Source organism: Schistocerca serialis, chromosome 4, assembly GCF_023864345.2.
Source record: "Schistocerca serialis cubense isolate TAMUIC-IGC-003099 chromosome 4, iqSchSeri2.2, whole genome shotgun sequence".
Taxonomy (NCBI): domain Eukaryota; kingdom Metazoa; phylum Arthropoda; class Insecta; order Orthoptera; family Acrididae; genus Schistocerca; species Schistocerca serialis.
This window is the reverse complement of record NC_064641.1, coordinates 206096497-206113615: the sequence shown is the minus strand read 5'-3', so window position 1 is coordinate 206113615 and position 17119 is coordinate 206096497. Positions and strand designations below refer to the sequence as shown.

Sequence of the window (17119 nt, the reverse complement as noted above, 5' to 3'; positions counted from 1 at the left end):
GTGCATGCGTTCTCACTAAGGAGCCACAAAGGCTGCTTGGGAATACGACCTGAAGTAAAAGTACACATTTTTTTCACATGGAAAAAAAAGTGATGAATTTCATTTTCACATTTTTATTCATTATTTTACACGATTTGGTGAAGGGTGGCCGCAGACCCCCTAGAAAGAGCCGGCGGACCCATAGGGGGTCCGCGGACCACACGTTGGGAAGCCCTGCTATAGGGGAAACTGATTCCTAGTCATCCTGTTGGCATCTGTAGTGTTCTTCAGGGAAAGGCTACCTTCTCCAGCATGAGTGCTGCTTGCTTTTCAGGTTACAGACAGACTATACCTTCCCAGCATTTCCTGCCCTGTTCTCTTATGTGAGCAGACCAAATTACTTCATTGAGCTCATGTTTATACATTGGAGTTATTTTCAGTTTATTAAGTGAGTACTTATTTGAAGCTGTTGTGTGAGCTTTATGTAAAAATGTTCAGCATCTGGAGCTGTCAACTGCTTACCACACTGTGGAGCCTGTCCCAAAAGTAACACTAACTGGAATACGTTTCACAGCATGAGATGGCTCAAATGCCTTAGCTCACCCGACCTCTGAAGAGGTCCAGAGGCTTGAATTGTCTCCCATTGCAGCATAAGAATATCAAGTAGGAGTTATGGGCCTTCAAATATTTCAACATCAGTCAAGAAAATCATTACAGCAAATTACTGTTCATCAGACATATTTACTCAACCACAGTGAGAGATACATTTTTGATGTGTGATATGTGTGCTAACAAGGAACACAATGAAACACAGCATCAACAAGAATCCAGTGAAAGTATTTTGCACATCTCAAACCCATTTAACAACTGAGGGTCTGGAGGCCTGAGGATGCTCTTATAAAAGGCACTATCCACATCAGGTGTCACTGGTGTGCTGCTGCTTGTGCATTGAAAAGCTGACAACAGCAGTTGGTGAGCAGACACCTTTGCAGTTTTAATCTTGTCATGCACTGTGCTTGACATAGTCACATGATTTATGTCTGCTGCAGGCAGTAACCAATGGGTTACTATACTCCTTTCTTGCAGGGGGAAAGACTATGCATTGCTGTACACAATACTGTGACTGGAGAGATGTCTGTAACATCCTTGACGGTGCCAGGAGAGGCAACCAAAAGTATGAGACTGGACTGCTGCATACAGGCAAAATTGAGTGGATCAAGGCCACGCATGCAGACCCCAGGGTGTCTGGTGGACAGGGCCACTGGCAGGTGAGAGCTATCCGGACAACAGAGTCCATGACAAGGAGCATTGATACGGGCAGATTACACCAGACTGGAGAGGAGCTCTGGCGATGAAGATCTGATTCCGTCCCCGTCCCCGCTGACAGCAGCACCTGCTGAGCACAGTAGGAGGTGCCAGCACCGGCTGCAGGAAGCAAACTTACCATTGGTGTTGACAGAACCCTAACCACTGGGTAGGTGGGCACAATCAGGCCTACTTGACCCCTCAGAGTGGTCAGGGCCAATGAAAAATGAGACATTGGACCCAGAGCGTAATGGAGGAGCTCTGCACTCATTCTGGGATGCAACTGGTTTTGGTGAAGTGCCACTAGTTGAGCTTTGGTGTGAACCATGAAGACGTGGCCACCAGGGGATCACACTGGCTGCAGACTATATTTGGAATCCAGTGACAGTGCCATCCAAGTGCCCTGGCTCAGCCTGCCGTGCTGGGCCTGAATGTTGACAAAACCGGCACTGTTGGTGGCACATGCCTGGCAGCAAGAAGTTGAGCAGCATCCACAGCTAATGGTGTGCAGGAGCTCAGTGGGACTCTTGGCCCCAGTTGGCAGCATTCTGTAACAGCTTAAAAAAAATGTGAGAGCCTCCTCGGCCAGGAAATTTACATACTTGCACATTTGTGTTTCAAACATTTGAACAAGCCAGTCCACCTTGCTGTTCAATTGTGGATGTAAGTAGGCATCGTGATATGGTGAATGCCATTGTCTGCAGAGAAGTCCTTAAAAAATTGTGCCACAGACTGAGGACCATTTGTCCAAAACCAGAGCGCAAGGCAAGCCTTCTATGGAGAATTTCTTTGACAGGGCCTTGACAGTCATGTCAGCTGTCGCAGACGGACAACAAATGACATAACGAAAATTAGAAAGATCATCAGTTGCCAACAAGTCTAAAAAAGGATCAGTGAAATCAGTGTGGACTCTTTCTCAAGAGTGTGTAGGGGCTGGCCATGGCAAAAAATCAGTGCACGGTGCTTCCTGCTGGCCTGAACACTTGTGTTTCACCTCCCGATTGATGCCCGGCCAAAGCACATGGCTGCACACCCAACAGTTTTGTGCAAGAGATCCTCCAGTGACCCTGATGTAAGTGGAGGACCTCCTGCTGCAAAGCTGCTGTAAATATAATGCGGTGAGTAAACCTGTCTGTTGGTAGGAGAATGATGCCATCCAAGAGGCAGAGGGCAGTGGCCCATTGCGTAAAAATTCCTAGTGGGTCTGATGCCAGGCCTGACGGATGATCGGGCCTACTGTGTTTTATCATGTGCATGATCTCTTACGGTGGGTGATCAAATAAAATTTTGCACCATACAAGAACACGTAAAATTTTTTAAGGCATCGACAATAGCAAGAGTTTGTTTTTCCTCTGGAGAATAAGGTTTCCAAGCCAAGATGAGTGTTTTTGATACAAAGGCATAAGGCTGCCCCCACTGAATACTGTGACACATACATAGTGAGAAGCAGATGCTTGCCGGGTTGAAATGTTGCAAGACATGACACGGAGCAAAGGCTATCATTAAGCCACATAAAAGCATGCTCACAGGCTGCAGACCAAACAAAAGGAGCACTTTCTGAAGCAACAGATACAAGGGATAGATGATAGTAGGCACTCTGGAATTAAACTTGCAATAGCACACCACTTTGCTGAGATTCTCATAGATTAGACAGATCGGGCAAACCTATAATGGCAATGACATGCTCTATTAGTCACATGCCCTGCTGGGAAATTTCATGATCCAGAAAAATGCAGGAAGGCTGGAAAAAGTGTGACAGTGAGATTGCATTTAAGGCACATGGCCTGTAGAATAGTAAACAAAGAACGGAGGTTGTGTACTTGATCCAGCATGTTAGCTGAACAGTAAACAGAGAATGGAGGTTACGTAGGTGATCATCCATGGTAGCATCTGTCACAACTATACCTTGAATATAGATGATGCAATAAAGGACAATTGTCATCCCTTGTTCTAAAAAAATGTAGAATATGGCAGGCACACTAGGGACCCCAAACATTAGCCATTGATACTGATGGAGGCTGAAAGGCATGTTAGCCACAAGCAACTGTTTTGATGCTTCATCCAACGGAATCTGAATGAGGTTTTTGGCCATGTCGATTTTTGAAAAGAATTGACCCCCAGCCAGCTTAGCTTGTTTATGATCACTAAGGCGTGGCCACTCACTTGAGGAAATTGGTCTGATCACTCCAAATGATATGAAGCAATAGCTACTGGTCACCAGCTGGAGGGGTGGGGGGAGGTGGGGGGGGGGGGGGGGGAGAGAGAAAGTGAGGATGGGTCGTGGGCTTGAGGATGATGTATGCTGTTGTGAAATTGTTTGCACAGCCTAGCCCTGGGGAAAACAGATCCGAAAACTCAGCATGTAAGGAATCCATTTCATGATAAGGCACTTGATGTGACATCAGATGTGCTGCGTCCACAATAAGAAACCAAAATATGCAAAGGCATCTGACCCAAATTAATTTTCAGTACTTGCATCATTAACCACCTGATATGTAACAGAATGGACAACTGATTTTTAAAGTAAGTCAACCGTAAATCATGAATTAATAGAGATATTGAAGTCATAACAGAACTGAAGCTTACAGAACAGCTTCTTTATGATCAGTTAAGGAAATCAGTCTGATCACTCCCTATGATATTAGCCATTGATGGCTTGTAGGATTAATGGCTTATCCATCCCCAGCATTTCAGTGAAAAATTGTTCTGGCCTGCAGACAACAATGAACACGTTGATGAAACAGTGTGCATGTGAGTCAGTGAAGATTAGGAATCTGCTGTTTGTTATAGCTTACCAAGTGTTGCTTGAGGTATACCAATGATGGGAAGAGGGGAGGGGGGGGGGGGGGGACTGGCTTACGTCTATGAGTTGAACAGGGACACAGTGGCCCCCATGTTGCCTTGTAGGATTAGTGGCTTATCCATCACTCTCATTTGAGTGAAAAGTTTGTTCTGGTCTGCAGACAACAATGAACATTATGGCGAAACAGCTGAGTGTCGATGTCCATAGATTCTTGCAGTGGGAAAGGAGGGGGGGGGGGGGGGGGTTAAGATTGAAATAATGCTGCTATGTGACCTCTCCTTTTACATTCATGGCAAGATGCCCAGTGCTTGTGGTGGACCCTCCGCTTGTGCTATACGAAACAAGAGGGCCACAAAGGAAGTGGCATTCGCTGTTCCCATTACCGAAAAATGCCTCCAATTGGTGACGTGCGGCATGGGGACATGTAACAAAAGTGGAATATTTGAAACCTGATTCAACGTAAGGTCTTTAAACTGAAAGGCATGTTGGCACACCTACTTATCTGGGGCTGAACAAATAATTGCATGTCTGACCGTAGGTTCTGCATAAGATTCCTGAGACTTAGCCATGTCCCGTAAGACTGAGACCATGAAGCTTGGCAGCCCAAGCTGTTGCAGCTGTTAGCGACATTGGTAGAATTCAACATGTTCAGTGGCCATGTGCATATGCTTGTGTTGACAGGAGGACAGCAAGTGACACGTATCATCAAAAGAAAGTGACTCTGGTTCTTGCAGAGGAACTAACTTGCACAGTAAGTGATACATACTAAGTGGTCTCCACGATGAAGAAAGAGCCTTACAGGTCTTTGTGTCCACCACCTGGAATGCCATGGAATGTTGGTAACACTGCTTGTTGTAAGTGTTCCAATCTTCTGTGGATTCATTATTGGGGGTACAGCTGAACCTGGGTGAACATAGTCAACAATCATTCCACCACAGCTGTATGTGCATGTCATTGTTGCAGAAATGACCAGTGTAAAGCCTCCAATGAGAGACAAGTGGCAGAGAAACCACAAAAGCTGAAATACGTGAAAATTTGATGTGCATTGTCACCACCTGTGTTCTAACTGGTAACACAAGGAAACCCACAGAGGTACAATTTATTTGTTCACAGAGCAATATCAACAAGAATGCTGATTCATTCCACATCATTTCAATAAAATAATTGTTCAAATGATCTATGGACCAGGTAACTAACTAAATAACAACTAGTTAGCTAACAGTGAAAGTAGTTTACATGTCTCAAACACATTTAACAACCAAGGGCCCCGGAGCCAGTGAATGTCCTTATGAGGACACTATCCACGTTAGATGTCACTGGTGTGGTGCAGCACATGCACAGCAGACCTTGTGGCAGTGGTGGGTGACCAGGCTGCATCTGGCGGTCGCCTTGGTAGTTGTGGGTGCACGATTTGAATGTCGGCATGCGCTACACTTGTAGTCATCCAACTTAGGTCTGCTGTGGGTGTTAGGTGTAGTAACCAGCAGGTTACTACAGTGGCACCACTAAAATTAAGTCTTATAGTATGACTGATCAGGAGACCCCCAAAAAGGCAGGTTCAGCCACCTAACTGGAAAGGTTTTTCCTATCTTCGCACCCACACCTACCTTTCCTTTGTGATGTATGAGAGCTGTGTGTGATAAGTATGTCTGTTAAGTGTAGATGACTGTAATGGTGTTGTGTAGTGAAATGTCATGTTCGTATTGGAGCACCAAGGGGCTTACCGAGTTTTGATGTCACCGTCCAACAGATTTATCACCATCAGTAGTGTTGCATGCCCTCACTTCATGAGATACTGCAGAGAGGTTTGGAATAAAATCCAAGACACTGATACAAAGACTGTAGATCCAGGACTTTCGGCCACCACATCCTGTCCCTTCTTCTGTAAAGGCGAAGGGAAAATGACCAGCATTGTGTAGCATACCTTGACTGTCACCATCCAAGGACTGGCCATGCCCAGTGGTTCTTAACTTCTATGACTTAATGGGAACCAGTGTATCCGCCCCACCACTGCCATTGAAAGTGGATCCACTCATTGACATTGCAGCCCACTCTACAAGTGCCAGCAATTCCTGAGTGGAAGAGGTTTTTACAATCTGTGAATAACAGAATTAATGATGAGCAAAACGCATGTAACGAAATTAATGGTGAGCAAAGTGCAGTAACTTTCTGGACATTCATTAATTCACTACCAAGTGACTACAACACAATTACATGTCTTCACAGTATGCTATTACAGGGTGTACACGAACCGGGAGATCCGGGAGAAAACCGGGAAAAACCCGGGAATTGTTTAAAATTCCGGGGAGTTTTCATCGTTTTAGTTTTCAGTTAAATTTTTGTGATTTTGACTGGTAATAACCAATACTCTAACAAAGGATATCACTGTATCCCACTACTGCAGAATAATACTGCAGCAACAAAACATGGAAATTGCCTCCAATGAGCGTGGCGTGACAACTGTTTAAATTAGATTCGTTTCAGCAGTTGCGACCGGGTTCTTCCGCATGCGTAGTTGAGTCGCGTATGAGTAGTACCTTCTCCCGCTTCTGGTTACAGAAGTGTGGCTGGGCGCCACTGCTTAATATTGCCCCAGTTCGGAAATTAGTAAATCTGGGGCTGATGCACAGAGCAGTCTGACTTGTGGTGGGGAGATGGGTCGTCTCTACATGACCTGTGTTTACATTTAGTGATTTTGTTGTTTTGTATTTGTTTATTGCTCTCACGTTAAATGATAACAAAACGGATTTTTGTGGCTGGGAGCAATCAACTGAATTAAAATACGTTCGCGTTATTACGGAAGACTAAAATATGTTATTAGTTTTAGATTTTATTTCCACCTTTCTGACAGTCAAACATTAATCGCCTTACAGAACAATGAAGTTATTTTTGCCGGTTTGCTAAAGAGATTTGGCTTTTATTAATCTTTTCTGTTGAGGCAGTCAATTTATTTGAAACTAAGTTTTTAATTTCACACTATTGGCTAGTTTCAACTGTTCACTGCATGTCAAGTGCACGTATGGCATTATGCCATAATAAAGAACCAAAATGAGATAATGCAGTACTGGTACTCCAAGAAAATTTACATACGAATGTGCATTTTAAGCTGACTTATGTGTTGTAGTATGGTTCACGAAATTCCGACACTCTTGAAGTATCCTCTGGTGTCTTGTTTCTTTTATGACATAATGTAAGATCTTTTAATGTTTTACACGTACGAACATATGGGCTTCCTGTGTCATCGTAGGTGCACAAGCGCGGTGATGCTTGTTATCTGGCGCTCTCTTGCAACTGCAGAAATGAACCTATTTCTAACAAGTCGCAGGAAAATATTACGAATGATCGTTTGAAAAGCGTTACATTCAAAGCAGATTTCCTTTTACTTAAGATGAGCTATGTGTGAAAATGTACGATGAATTTCTTAAATCACAAAGCGTTTGACTCTCATTTAAAAATCAACTCTTTGAGGAAGACCATTTAGAAGAATTTCGAGCCCAGAAGATCAGACATTTATGTCGTTATTAAAAATTTTAGTGGCACATTTGTGTGATGTATCTTAAAGTGTAACAAGCGCAAAAAAGATCGACATTATATGTAGAAACTTAGCTTCTCTTCCAGCTTATTAATCTTAGAGACCAATATTGTATGTGAATGCTATGTATATTAATTTAAATCATTAACTTTTCTTATTTGTGTGTTCGCGCTACTTAAGAGTGATCTTGCTATTTGCTGACTACATCAAGTGTCCTATGCTGTCATCAGCTGGCGAGAACATGTGACATTAGCTATGATGGGCTTACAAAAGCGCATCGCAATCTCGATTTCAATGCTTCGGAAAGTGACATGCAGTGTTTGGTGAATTCGAATTTATACCTTCGTAATACGAAAAAATGTAGCGTACATGTTGCTGCACATCAAAGGTGTTTCAAAACGTGTTTCTCCCCTCTGAGTTTCGTTTTCTAAAGTGCCAGGAAATTCTACTCCAATATATAAAACCATAAACATTCAAAGGATTGATGAGTTTTACAGTGCCGATTAAGATTATACTGTCACTTAACACAGAAAGAGTGTGTCCTCACCCGGGAGAAAGTGTATTTTTTGTAGGTATGAATATTCTGCTCCAAACAACTGCAAGCAGAGCAGTAACTGCTGTCACCTGATATTTGCTACACAAATGCCACACTTTCAGTTGAAACTGCATATTATGAGCTTTCACATTGCCTGTATAACTGCAGGTGTCGCTTTGCAATTTCCGTTACACTAAGGGCGTTACAGATGAAAAAAAAGTAACTTTTCATGACTTTAAACTTTGTTCTTGGTAGAAACTGCTTAATTTAGTCCATGCACCATAGCATTCTATCCACTCACCACACAACTACCATTATGTTGACATTACACTCAAGTGAACTGAATCTTAGTGTTTTCTTCAAACCTAGAAGTAGATGTAGTGGTACTTAAACATTCATATATAGCAAGACAGTTAAATGTTTAAAAATGTACACTGATTTGTCACTGCTGAGTAAAGGCTTGTGTCCAATATAAGTAAACTTTTTGCAAGTCACTTGCAGAAGCTACTTCTGAAATTTGTTTGACATGAAAAATACCCCCAGCAAGTCGACCTCTGCAAGTTGATGAAACTTAAAATATCAGTGCTGGGAAGGATAATGGCGCAAAGACAGATGATCCAAAACAAATGTACCCTTGGAAACCCCTAAACATATATAATTGGCCACCACAGCCAACAAGTACGAAATTAATTTACAGATTACTTTGTTTCGCCAGAAGGAGATGTAGAATAGCAGCTCAGATAGCTAAAATTTAAAGACTTTGTTTTATAGTACCTTAAACATAAATACATTACATTCGTAATAAAATTAATAAATAATGTTTGAGAAAAGAGTAATTAAAAGGCCATCTCTTGGTTGTACAGCTTGCCACATTTTTGTAGCCAGCTTTCAAATATTTAATTGTAAAGTAGACAAGAGATGCCCGAAACTAGCGTACGACATTCTCAGAAAGTTGATAATCTGAGCAAAGTCATCTGATTTTATTTCATTCGACAGTGTTTCTTGATAAATTAAATATGTATGCCTCTGTATAAATTTCTTTACCCAAATATTTATTTTGTTTCTTAATTATGTTTTTCATAATGATTTTTCTCCAATAATAATAATAATAATAATAATAATAAACAACAATGGGGGCAGCTGCTTTGTTTTTGACCTCAACGCTGTAGACTTCTACTTGCAAGCTCGCAATGCAACTCTACTGGAAACACTTCTGGTTGTACTTGCAGCAAGTTCCTGTAACTAACTTGCCGAAGCAACTTGCAGAAGTAAACTTGAGTAAGTTTTTGTTCTAATGTAAACACATCACCAGCTGCTTGCAGAAGTTTCTTGCTAGTGTACACACATCTTCACATACCTTGATGACACTTGCTGCAGCATACTGCAGAAGGTGATTGGAAGAAACATGCAGTGAGATGAACAGAAATGACACTTTTATTAAAAAATGATAATTACATAGCACTCACCGCGATTCATGGAGGTCCCCTGGACATTACAAAAGATGGGACATAACTTGTAATAGGGTGTATGATCACCACAGACTACAGTGTATGCCCTGCAACACGCTCCCATGCTGGTCACAAGGTCGACGAGTTCTTGTGGTAGGGTGTTCCATTCCTCCACCAGTGTGGTTGACAACTGCTAGATGGTCATTGCTACATGTGGATGTGCTTTCGCCAAATGAAAGTACATTCAGCATTGTCAAACATGAGCAGTTTCGTGGCCCAGGTGTTACGATATGAGAAGGCATAATGTTTCCAGAATGAGATTTTCACTCTACAGTGAAGTATGCACTGATACAAAACTTCCTGGCTGATTAAAACTGTCTGCTGGACCGAGACTCGAACTCGGGACCTTTGCCTTTCGTGGGCAAGTGCTCTACTGACTGAGCTACCCAAGCATGACTCCTGACCCGGCCTCACAGCTTTATTTCCACCAGTACCTCGTCACCTACCTTCCAAACTCCACAGAAGCTCTTCTGTAGAGCACTTGCCCACAAAAGGCAAAGGTCCCAATTTCAAGTCTCGGGCTGGCACACAGTTGTAATCTGCCAGAAAGTTTAAGGCATAATGTTGCTTGAGAATATTGACCCCCATGGTACGTTGATTGATCAACTTTATTGTGACACTGTACTCTTTCCCTATGTGCATCTTTGCAGGAGTGCGTTTGTCCCTAACTTAATTTTTATGGATGACAATGCATGACCATATCAAACAGCATAGATGGAGGATCTCTTAGAAGTAGAGGATGTTTAGCGAATGGACTGGACTGCCTGCCACCCATTCCTCAACTTAAATCCCATGTCACTTGTGTGGTATGTGTTGGAGAGATGTATTGCAGCATGTACACATATGACAATAACCATCAATAAGTTCTCAGACATGCTGTTGGAGGAGTGGAATGCCCCATCACAAGAACTTTACCAACCTTATGGTAAACATGGAAGCACATTGCAGAGCATGCACTGCAGTATGCGGTGATCAAGCACCCTATTGAGAGTGATGCCCCACCATCATGGACCACCGTGACTTCAGCGTAATTATTGTCTTTCAATATAAATGTCATTTCTGTTCATCTTTTGTGTACTGCTTTCAGTTACCTTTTGTACTATACTGTAGCAATTCTTTTTATGTATGGTCCAATTTTCCTCAAGGTATGTTACTTGGCAGTGAAACATCATTCAAAAGTTACTTTTGACCTTAAATTTTGCACACAAGTGTACTAGTGTATTTTAAATGTATGTTTTATATGTTCTTGGTTGTATTTACTTTCATTGCTTTGTATCATATTCTAGAATTTATGTAATGTAACAAGAACGATGACTTTGACAATTGTTTTGTGAATTTGTTGCAGCTTTATGAAAGTGAAGAAACCAATGAAATTACACTTTCACAGATCCCAATGAGGAGGTATGTTTGACAATACTACAATTTTGGAATCTAGATATATTAATATATAATGCCTGACAAGAAATATGTACCCAGTAGGGTAGGAGGAAATGGAATGATACTTCATGGGTGGAGAGAATTCGAGTTATTCCAGCAATTACAAAATCAAGTCAAATTTACAAACAATTTGGCAGTATAAGCTCACTTTATCAATGTGACGTTGCACCCTCTCTGGCCAGAACACATGGATTGATTTGGGTGGGTAGGGTGTCGTGAAGCTGCAGTATGTTTTTGTGAGGAAAGCTGGCCCACAACTGGTTGTAACTGTCTCTTGATACCCTTGATATTTGCACTGGGGCAGAGTTGACATTTGATCTGGTCCCCTGTATGTGCTATTGGGGACAGATCTGGAGATGTTGATGGTCATAGGGAGTTGGTTTAGCTTTCTGTTTGCTAGCTGTTAGAATGTCAACTAGACAACACATAAGGGACAAAAAATTGATCATTCAGCTGATATGAAGATGAAAGAATTGTACTCAATAGAATGAATACTTCCATAGGTGATAGCTATTGTCATTAATTATTCAGAGACTAGATTTGGTTCCCAGTAATGAAAGCATGGGAAATTGTGTTGTTCAACAAGGGACATGTCATTAGTTTAGGAGCAGCTCGAGAAAATAAGTGTCAAAATTTATACTAAAGCTGCCAATGTGGCAACCAATGTTAGGGCTGAACCAAACTGGGAACCATTCTTAATTTGGTTATTATTGTTGAATGCAACACTTTTAGTGTGTGTTTAGGACCACCAATAGGGAATTGTAGACCGTGAAATTTCATGAATGTCTGAGAAAGTAAACAATGTGACAAACTTGACAACAACTTATTCTTCATTTTACATACAAAAAAATTAGAACTACAGATGTACTAATTTAATATTTATCTTTTTTTTTAATTATAGAAACAGAGTTTTTGTCAAGCACAAAATAAATAATAGAACAGTGCTAAGGAAAAATAACACAGAACTTTATTAAATGTAAATTATTCAGTTTGCTTCTGAACATCACCTAACCTGGCATCTGTTTTGACTCATCCCAATTTTAAATGTGCAAGTTTGTCATACAAAATTATTTATAAAACAGTTGAGTGCAATCAGTGGATAATGGAGTCATTTAAAACATCCCAATTGCTGCATTATTGAGACAACAGTCATAACAAGAACCGGGAATTGTTATTTGCAAGGGCACTACACAGTGAACTGTATTGCATTCACTGGAAAAAATCATTAAGCCATATTCACCTTTGTAACACTGTTTTTAAAAATAAATTACAAAACATTTTGATCTTTTGTTTCAGACTTGCACATCCTGATGAGATATCTGGAATTGTATCATTTCTGTGCTCTGAGGATGCCTCTTACATAACAGGAGAAACTATAATTGCTTCTGGTGGAATGCCATCAAGATTATAACATACAATGTGAAAGACTGTACTTTACAACTATATGATATTATTGAGGGTGAATGGTACATTAAAATCTCCATTTTTTGAGGATATAAAGGAGTTTGTGTCAGTCAGGGTTAATGTTTATAAAAATGTCTCAGTGCAATATTTTTTTTAAATTGTGGGTGTATGTGAAGCAGTGATTATTTTGTAAATTTTAGAAACTGGGTGTATGGAATTGGATATATGTATTGGTAATGTATATATGTAACCATGACAGTATAGTGAAACATTGAATTAAATAAACAGATCTTGCCATTATAATTGTATTAAAGACTAATTTTCAACTAAAACATTTATGGCAGTACTATCCTTAACTTGAAAACTGGTGGAAAATTGACACACACATGAGATCTGAATGTAATGAATTACCTATGAGGTCCTGTAATTTTATTTGGTATGTACATACATCTGTATTTCTTCTTGATATCAAAAAGTTTTAGTCTTTTTTTGCTCTTCCAGGGATCTATTTTCTTACCTTATGTAAAAGAAAAGTGGACTTAAAATAGTGGAAAATCCAGGATGTAATATAAAAAAGATAGATTGGTACTCACCACACAGAGGAGATGTAGAATAAATTTCTTTGATTTCCGATGATCACAAAACTTTTTGGTCCTCAGACTATTGGGTTCAGTCAGCAGTGACCGTCTTCAGATTTGCAGCAAAACATGAGAAAAGAAATACAACTAGTGGACAGTTTATATCTCAAAATAATAAAATATGCCATAATGAAATGTGTTATTTTCATAGACTGGAAACTTGCTTAAAGTATGATAAGGTAACGTGTTCTAATATGAATAAGTCATAGTGACATCATCATGAAATAAATACAAAATCATGTGAGCTTCATCACACATATTTAAAATGTGGAGTGAACTAGGCCACAGTGCCAGCAGAGTTATTCTGTTAACAGTGCTACTGTTGAAATTAAACTGAAGTACAGTAACCACAAAATACATTTGTGTCATAGGCATGTTAGATGTCACTATTATAAGCTTATTCATATTTGTTAATTTTAAATTGTGCAAAATGCAATAAAATAAAAATACAATAGGTTAAATCTGAAGTGGGCTCATGAGGTTCCTACCATGATAAAATGTAAAAAATTAAAACATGAATAAATTAAATTTTAAAATTGTTATAATGGAAAAGTGACACTATGGTTCTGAGATACTTTTGCAGTGATTTTAGATAAAAAATATAATGCAGACAAGAACAAGTTAACCAAATAACAGGATTGATAAAATAATTGTGGAAAGTGGCCAAATAAATAAACAAAAGTAAGTCACTAGCTCCCTCTGTTGGTGTAGTCACCAGAATGCAGCATATGCGAGTAGTAGTCAGAGGCCCTCCTATAACCACGATATGCAGACCAACAAAAGGATAATAATTCACTCTCTGGCTTGTTAACTTGTCAGCCAACTTTGCACTGTTGACCACTGGCAGCCATCTTTTTAAATAGCAGACCACACATTTTTCTGTGTCATCAGTTTAATAGTGGCTTTTGCTCTGGGATGGGAGAAATTGTGAACCATGTGAAAGATTGCTGTTTATAGTGTTTTGGGCATGAATGGTCTAGGTGGGGGTCCAGACATGTCGCACCAAACCAGGTACATGCTTAGCAACCACATTTGTTTGAACTAAAGAGCTGTTGAAGTGTCCCAAATATCACCTGTAAGTTGATTGTAATTTATAAGTAAAGAAATTGCACTGACCTTTTTTTTTTGGGGGGGGGGGGGGGGAATAAATAAAAAATAAATAAAAATTGGCCACTACATTTTCTGTCCCTCTTAATTGTCTTATGTTTGTTGTGAATTGGCCAATAAACTGTAGATGGCAGAACTGCTGGGGTGAAGGGAAAGTGATTGGTTTATGAACTGTGTAGACTGTAAATGGTATAGCTTCAAGATAAGGGTGAAAGTTTCTTACAACTTCATAAATCAGCAGTAGCCCTTGATCATGTGCACACCAATTAGTCTCGGCCTCTGTCAGCTTCTGTCTTTTGTCTTTAGTCGTCTGATTGGTTTGATGTGGTCCACCACGAATTACTCTCCTGCACTACTAACCTCTTCATGTCAGAGTAGCACTAGCACCTTATGTCCTCAATTATTTGCTGGATGTATTGAAATCTCTGCCTTTCCCTACATTTTTACCCTCCACCTCCTTTTACCTTCTGAAAGTCTCCCTGTAGTACCATGGAGGTTATTCCCTGATGCCTCACAACCTGTGCGATCATACTGCCCCTTCTTCTTGTCAGTGTTTTCCCTATGCTTCTTCCTTTGCAAATTCTGCAGAGAACCTGTCCATCTGATATTTAACGTTCTCCTGATCCACTACCATGCAATGCTGTGCTCCAACTGCACATTCTCAGAAACTCCATTCTCAAATTATTATTTAATGTTTGAGATCAGTAGACTTTTTGATGTTAAGCTTCTCACTATTCTCGTATCTGCTACATATTATCAACTTTGCCTTTTGCAGTTTACTCTCAATCCATATTTTGTACTCATTAGATTGTTCCTTCCATCCAACAGATCCTGTAATTCTTCTTCACATTATCTGAGGATAGCAATGTCATCAGCGAATCTTACTTTTGAAATCCTTTCATCCTGAATTTTAATCCCACTCTTGTACCTCTCATTTATTTCCGTCATTGCTTCTTTGGTGTATAAATTGAACAGTAGGGGTGAAAGACTGCATCTCTGTCTTACACCCTTTTCAATCTGAGCACTTCATTGTTTGTCCTCCAATCTTATTGTTGCCTCTTGGTTCTTGTACATAGCCCGTCTTGATTTTTCTTCAACCTTGCTTTTATTATGAAGCACCATGTGAGAACTGTCTCTCTGGTGCCTTTACCTTTCATAAAGCCAAACTGACTGTCATCTAACAAATCCTCAATTTTCTCTCCCATTCTTCTCTAAATTATTGTTGTCAGCAGCTTGGATACAAGAGCTGTTAACTTGATTGTGTGATAGTTTTCACTCTTTTCTGCCTTGCTATCTTTGGAATTGTGTAGATGATACTTTTCCAAAAGTCTGACGGTACATCGCCAGTCTCATAGGTTCTGCACACCAACCTGAACCGTTGTTTGGTTGCTACTTTCAGCAATGATTTTAGATCTTCCAGTGGAATGTTATCTTATCTATCCTTTTTGCCTCATTTGAACTCAAGTCATCCAGAGCTCTTTTAAATTCTGACTCTAATACTTGATTCCCAATGTCATCCCCACCATCTCCAATTTATTCTTTGAATACATCATCAGAGAAATCCTCCCACTAATAGAGGTCTTCAGTCTACTCTTTCCACCTAACTGTGTTTAACTGTGGAATTCCTTTGGAACTCTTAATGTTACCAGCCTTGCTGTTAATTTCACTGAAACTTGTTTTGAGCTTTCTATATGCTGAGTCAGTCTCCTGAGGATCATTTCCTTTTTGATTACTTCACACTTTCCCGCAGCCATTTTGCCTTGGCTGAACAGAGTTTGCTATTTATTTCATTCCTAAGGGATTCACATTGCTTTATTCCTGTTTTTTCCTTAACATTTTTGTATTTCCTTCTTTTGTTGATTACATGATGTGTTTCATCTGTTACCCAAGGTTTCCTCAGATTTACCTTCCTTGTACCCATGTGTGTCTATCCAACATCTGTGATTGGCCTCTTTAGAACTGTCCAATCATCTTCAACTGAGCTCTCTACTCTATTGTTCTGTATCGCATTATCCACATCCACAGTGAATTTCGACTATGTTTTGTCATTCCTCAATACTTCAGTATCCCACTTCCTTCCACACTAATTGTTTCAGACAATTCTATTGAACTTCAGTCTACTCTTCATCATTACTAAATCGTATCTGAATCTGTACCTGCCCCTGGGTATGCCTTACGACCCAATATCTGATTTTGGAATCTTTGTGTGACAATGATGTAATCCAGTTGGAACCTTCCCGTATCACCCCGTCTTTTGGAAGTATATCTCCTTTTCTTGTTATTCATGAACAGAATATTCACTATTACCACATGAAATTTATTGCAGAACTCAATTAGTCTTTCACCTTACTCATTCCTACTGCCAAACCAATATTCTCCAGTAACTCTTTCTCCCATTCTTTCCCCTACAACTGCCTTGCAGCCCTCCATGACTATTAAGTTTTCATTTCCCTTTACATTCTGAATTAAGTGTTCTATACTCTTATATAATCTCTGTAGTCTTTTACATGCTGCTGTGACACTGATATGTACAACTTAACTATTATTGTCATTGTTGCTCAATGAAATGTTCACAGTGGCTCACTCTCTGCCCTACTTTCGTATTCATAACAAGTCCTACTCCCATCGCATCATTTTCTGCTGATGTTGATATTGTCATATATTTGTCTGGTCGTAAATTCTTATCTTCATTCCATTTCACTTCACCAACCCCCACTACATCTATATTGAGCTTTTGCTATTTCTACTATGTTCAGAGTTCTGACATTCTGTACTCTAAATCATAGAATGTTATGCCCATCATTGGTTATTCAATCTTTTTCTCATGGTCACCTCCACCTTGGCATTCACTTCTCAGAGATCCAAGTAGGG

The 17119-nt window shown here is 40.1% G+C and overlaps 1 protein-coding gene across 1 annotated transcript in view; it reads left to right on the top strand.

Moving 5' to 3' along the window:
* Positions 1-12806, top strand: part of LOC126473587 (dehydrogenase/reductase SDR family member 4) — a 38599-nt gene extending 25793 nt beyond the window's left edge. The window contains exons 5-6 of the mRNA XM_050100733.1: positions 11008-11063; positions 12396-12806. Of these exons, the coding sequence (XP_049956690.1) occupies positions 11008-11063; positions 12396-12510 (171 nt within the window). The 3' untranslated portion in view covers positions 12511-12806. The remainder of the gene's footprint in view (positions 1-11007; positions 11064-12395) is intronic.
* The last annotated feature ends 4313 nt before the right edge of the window (positions 12807-17119 follow it).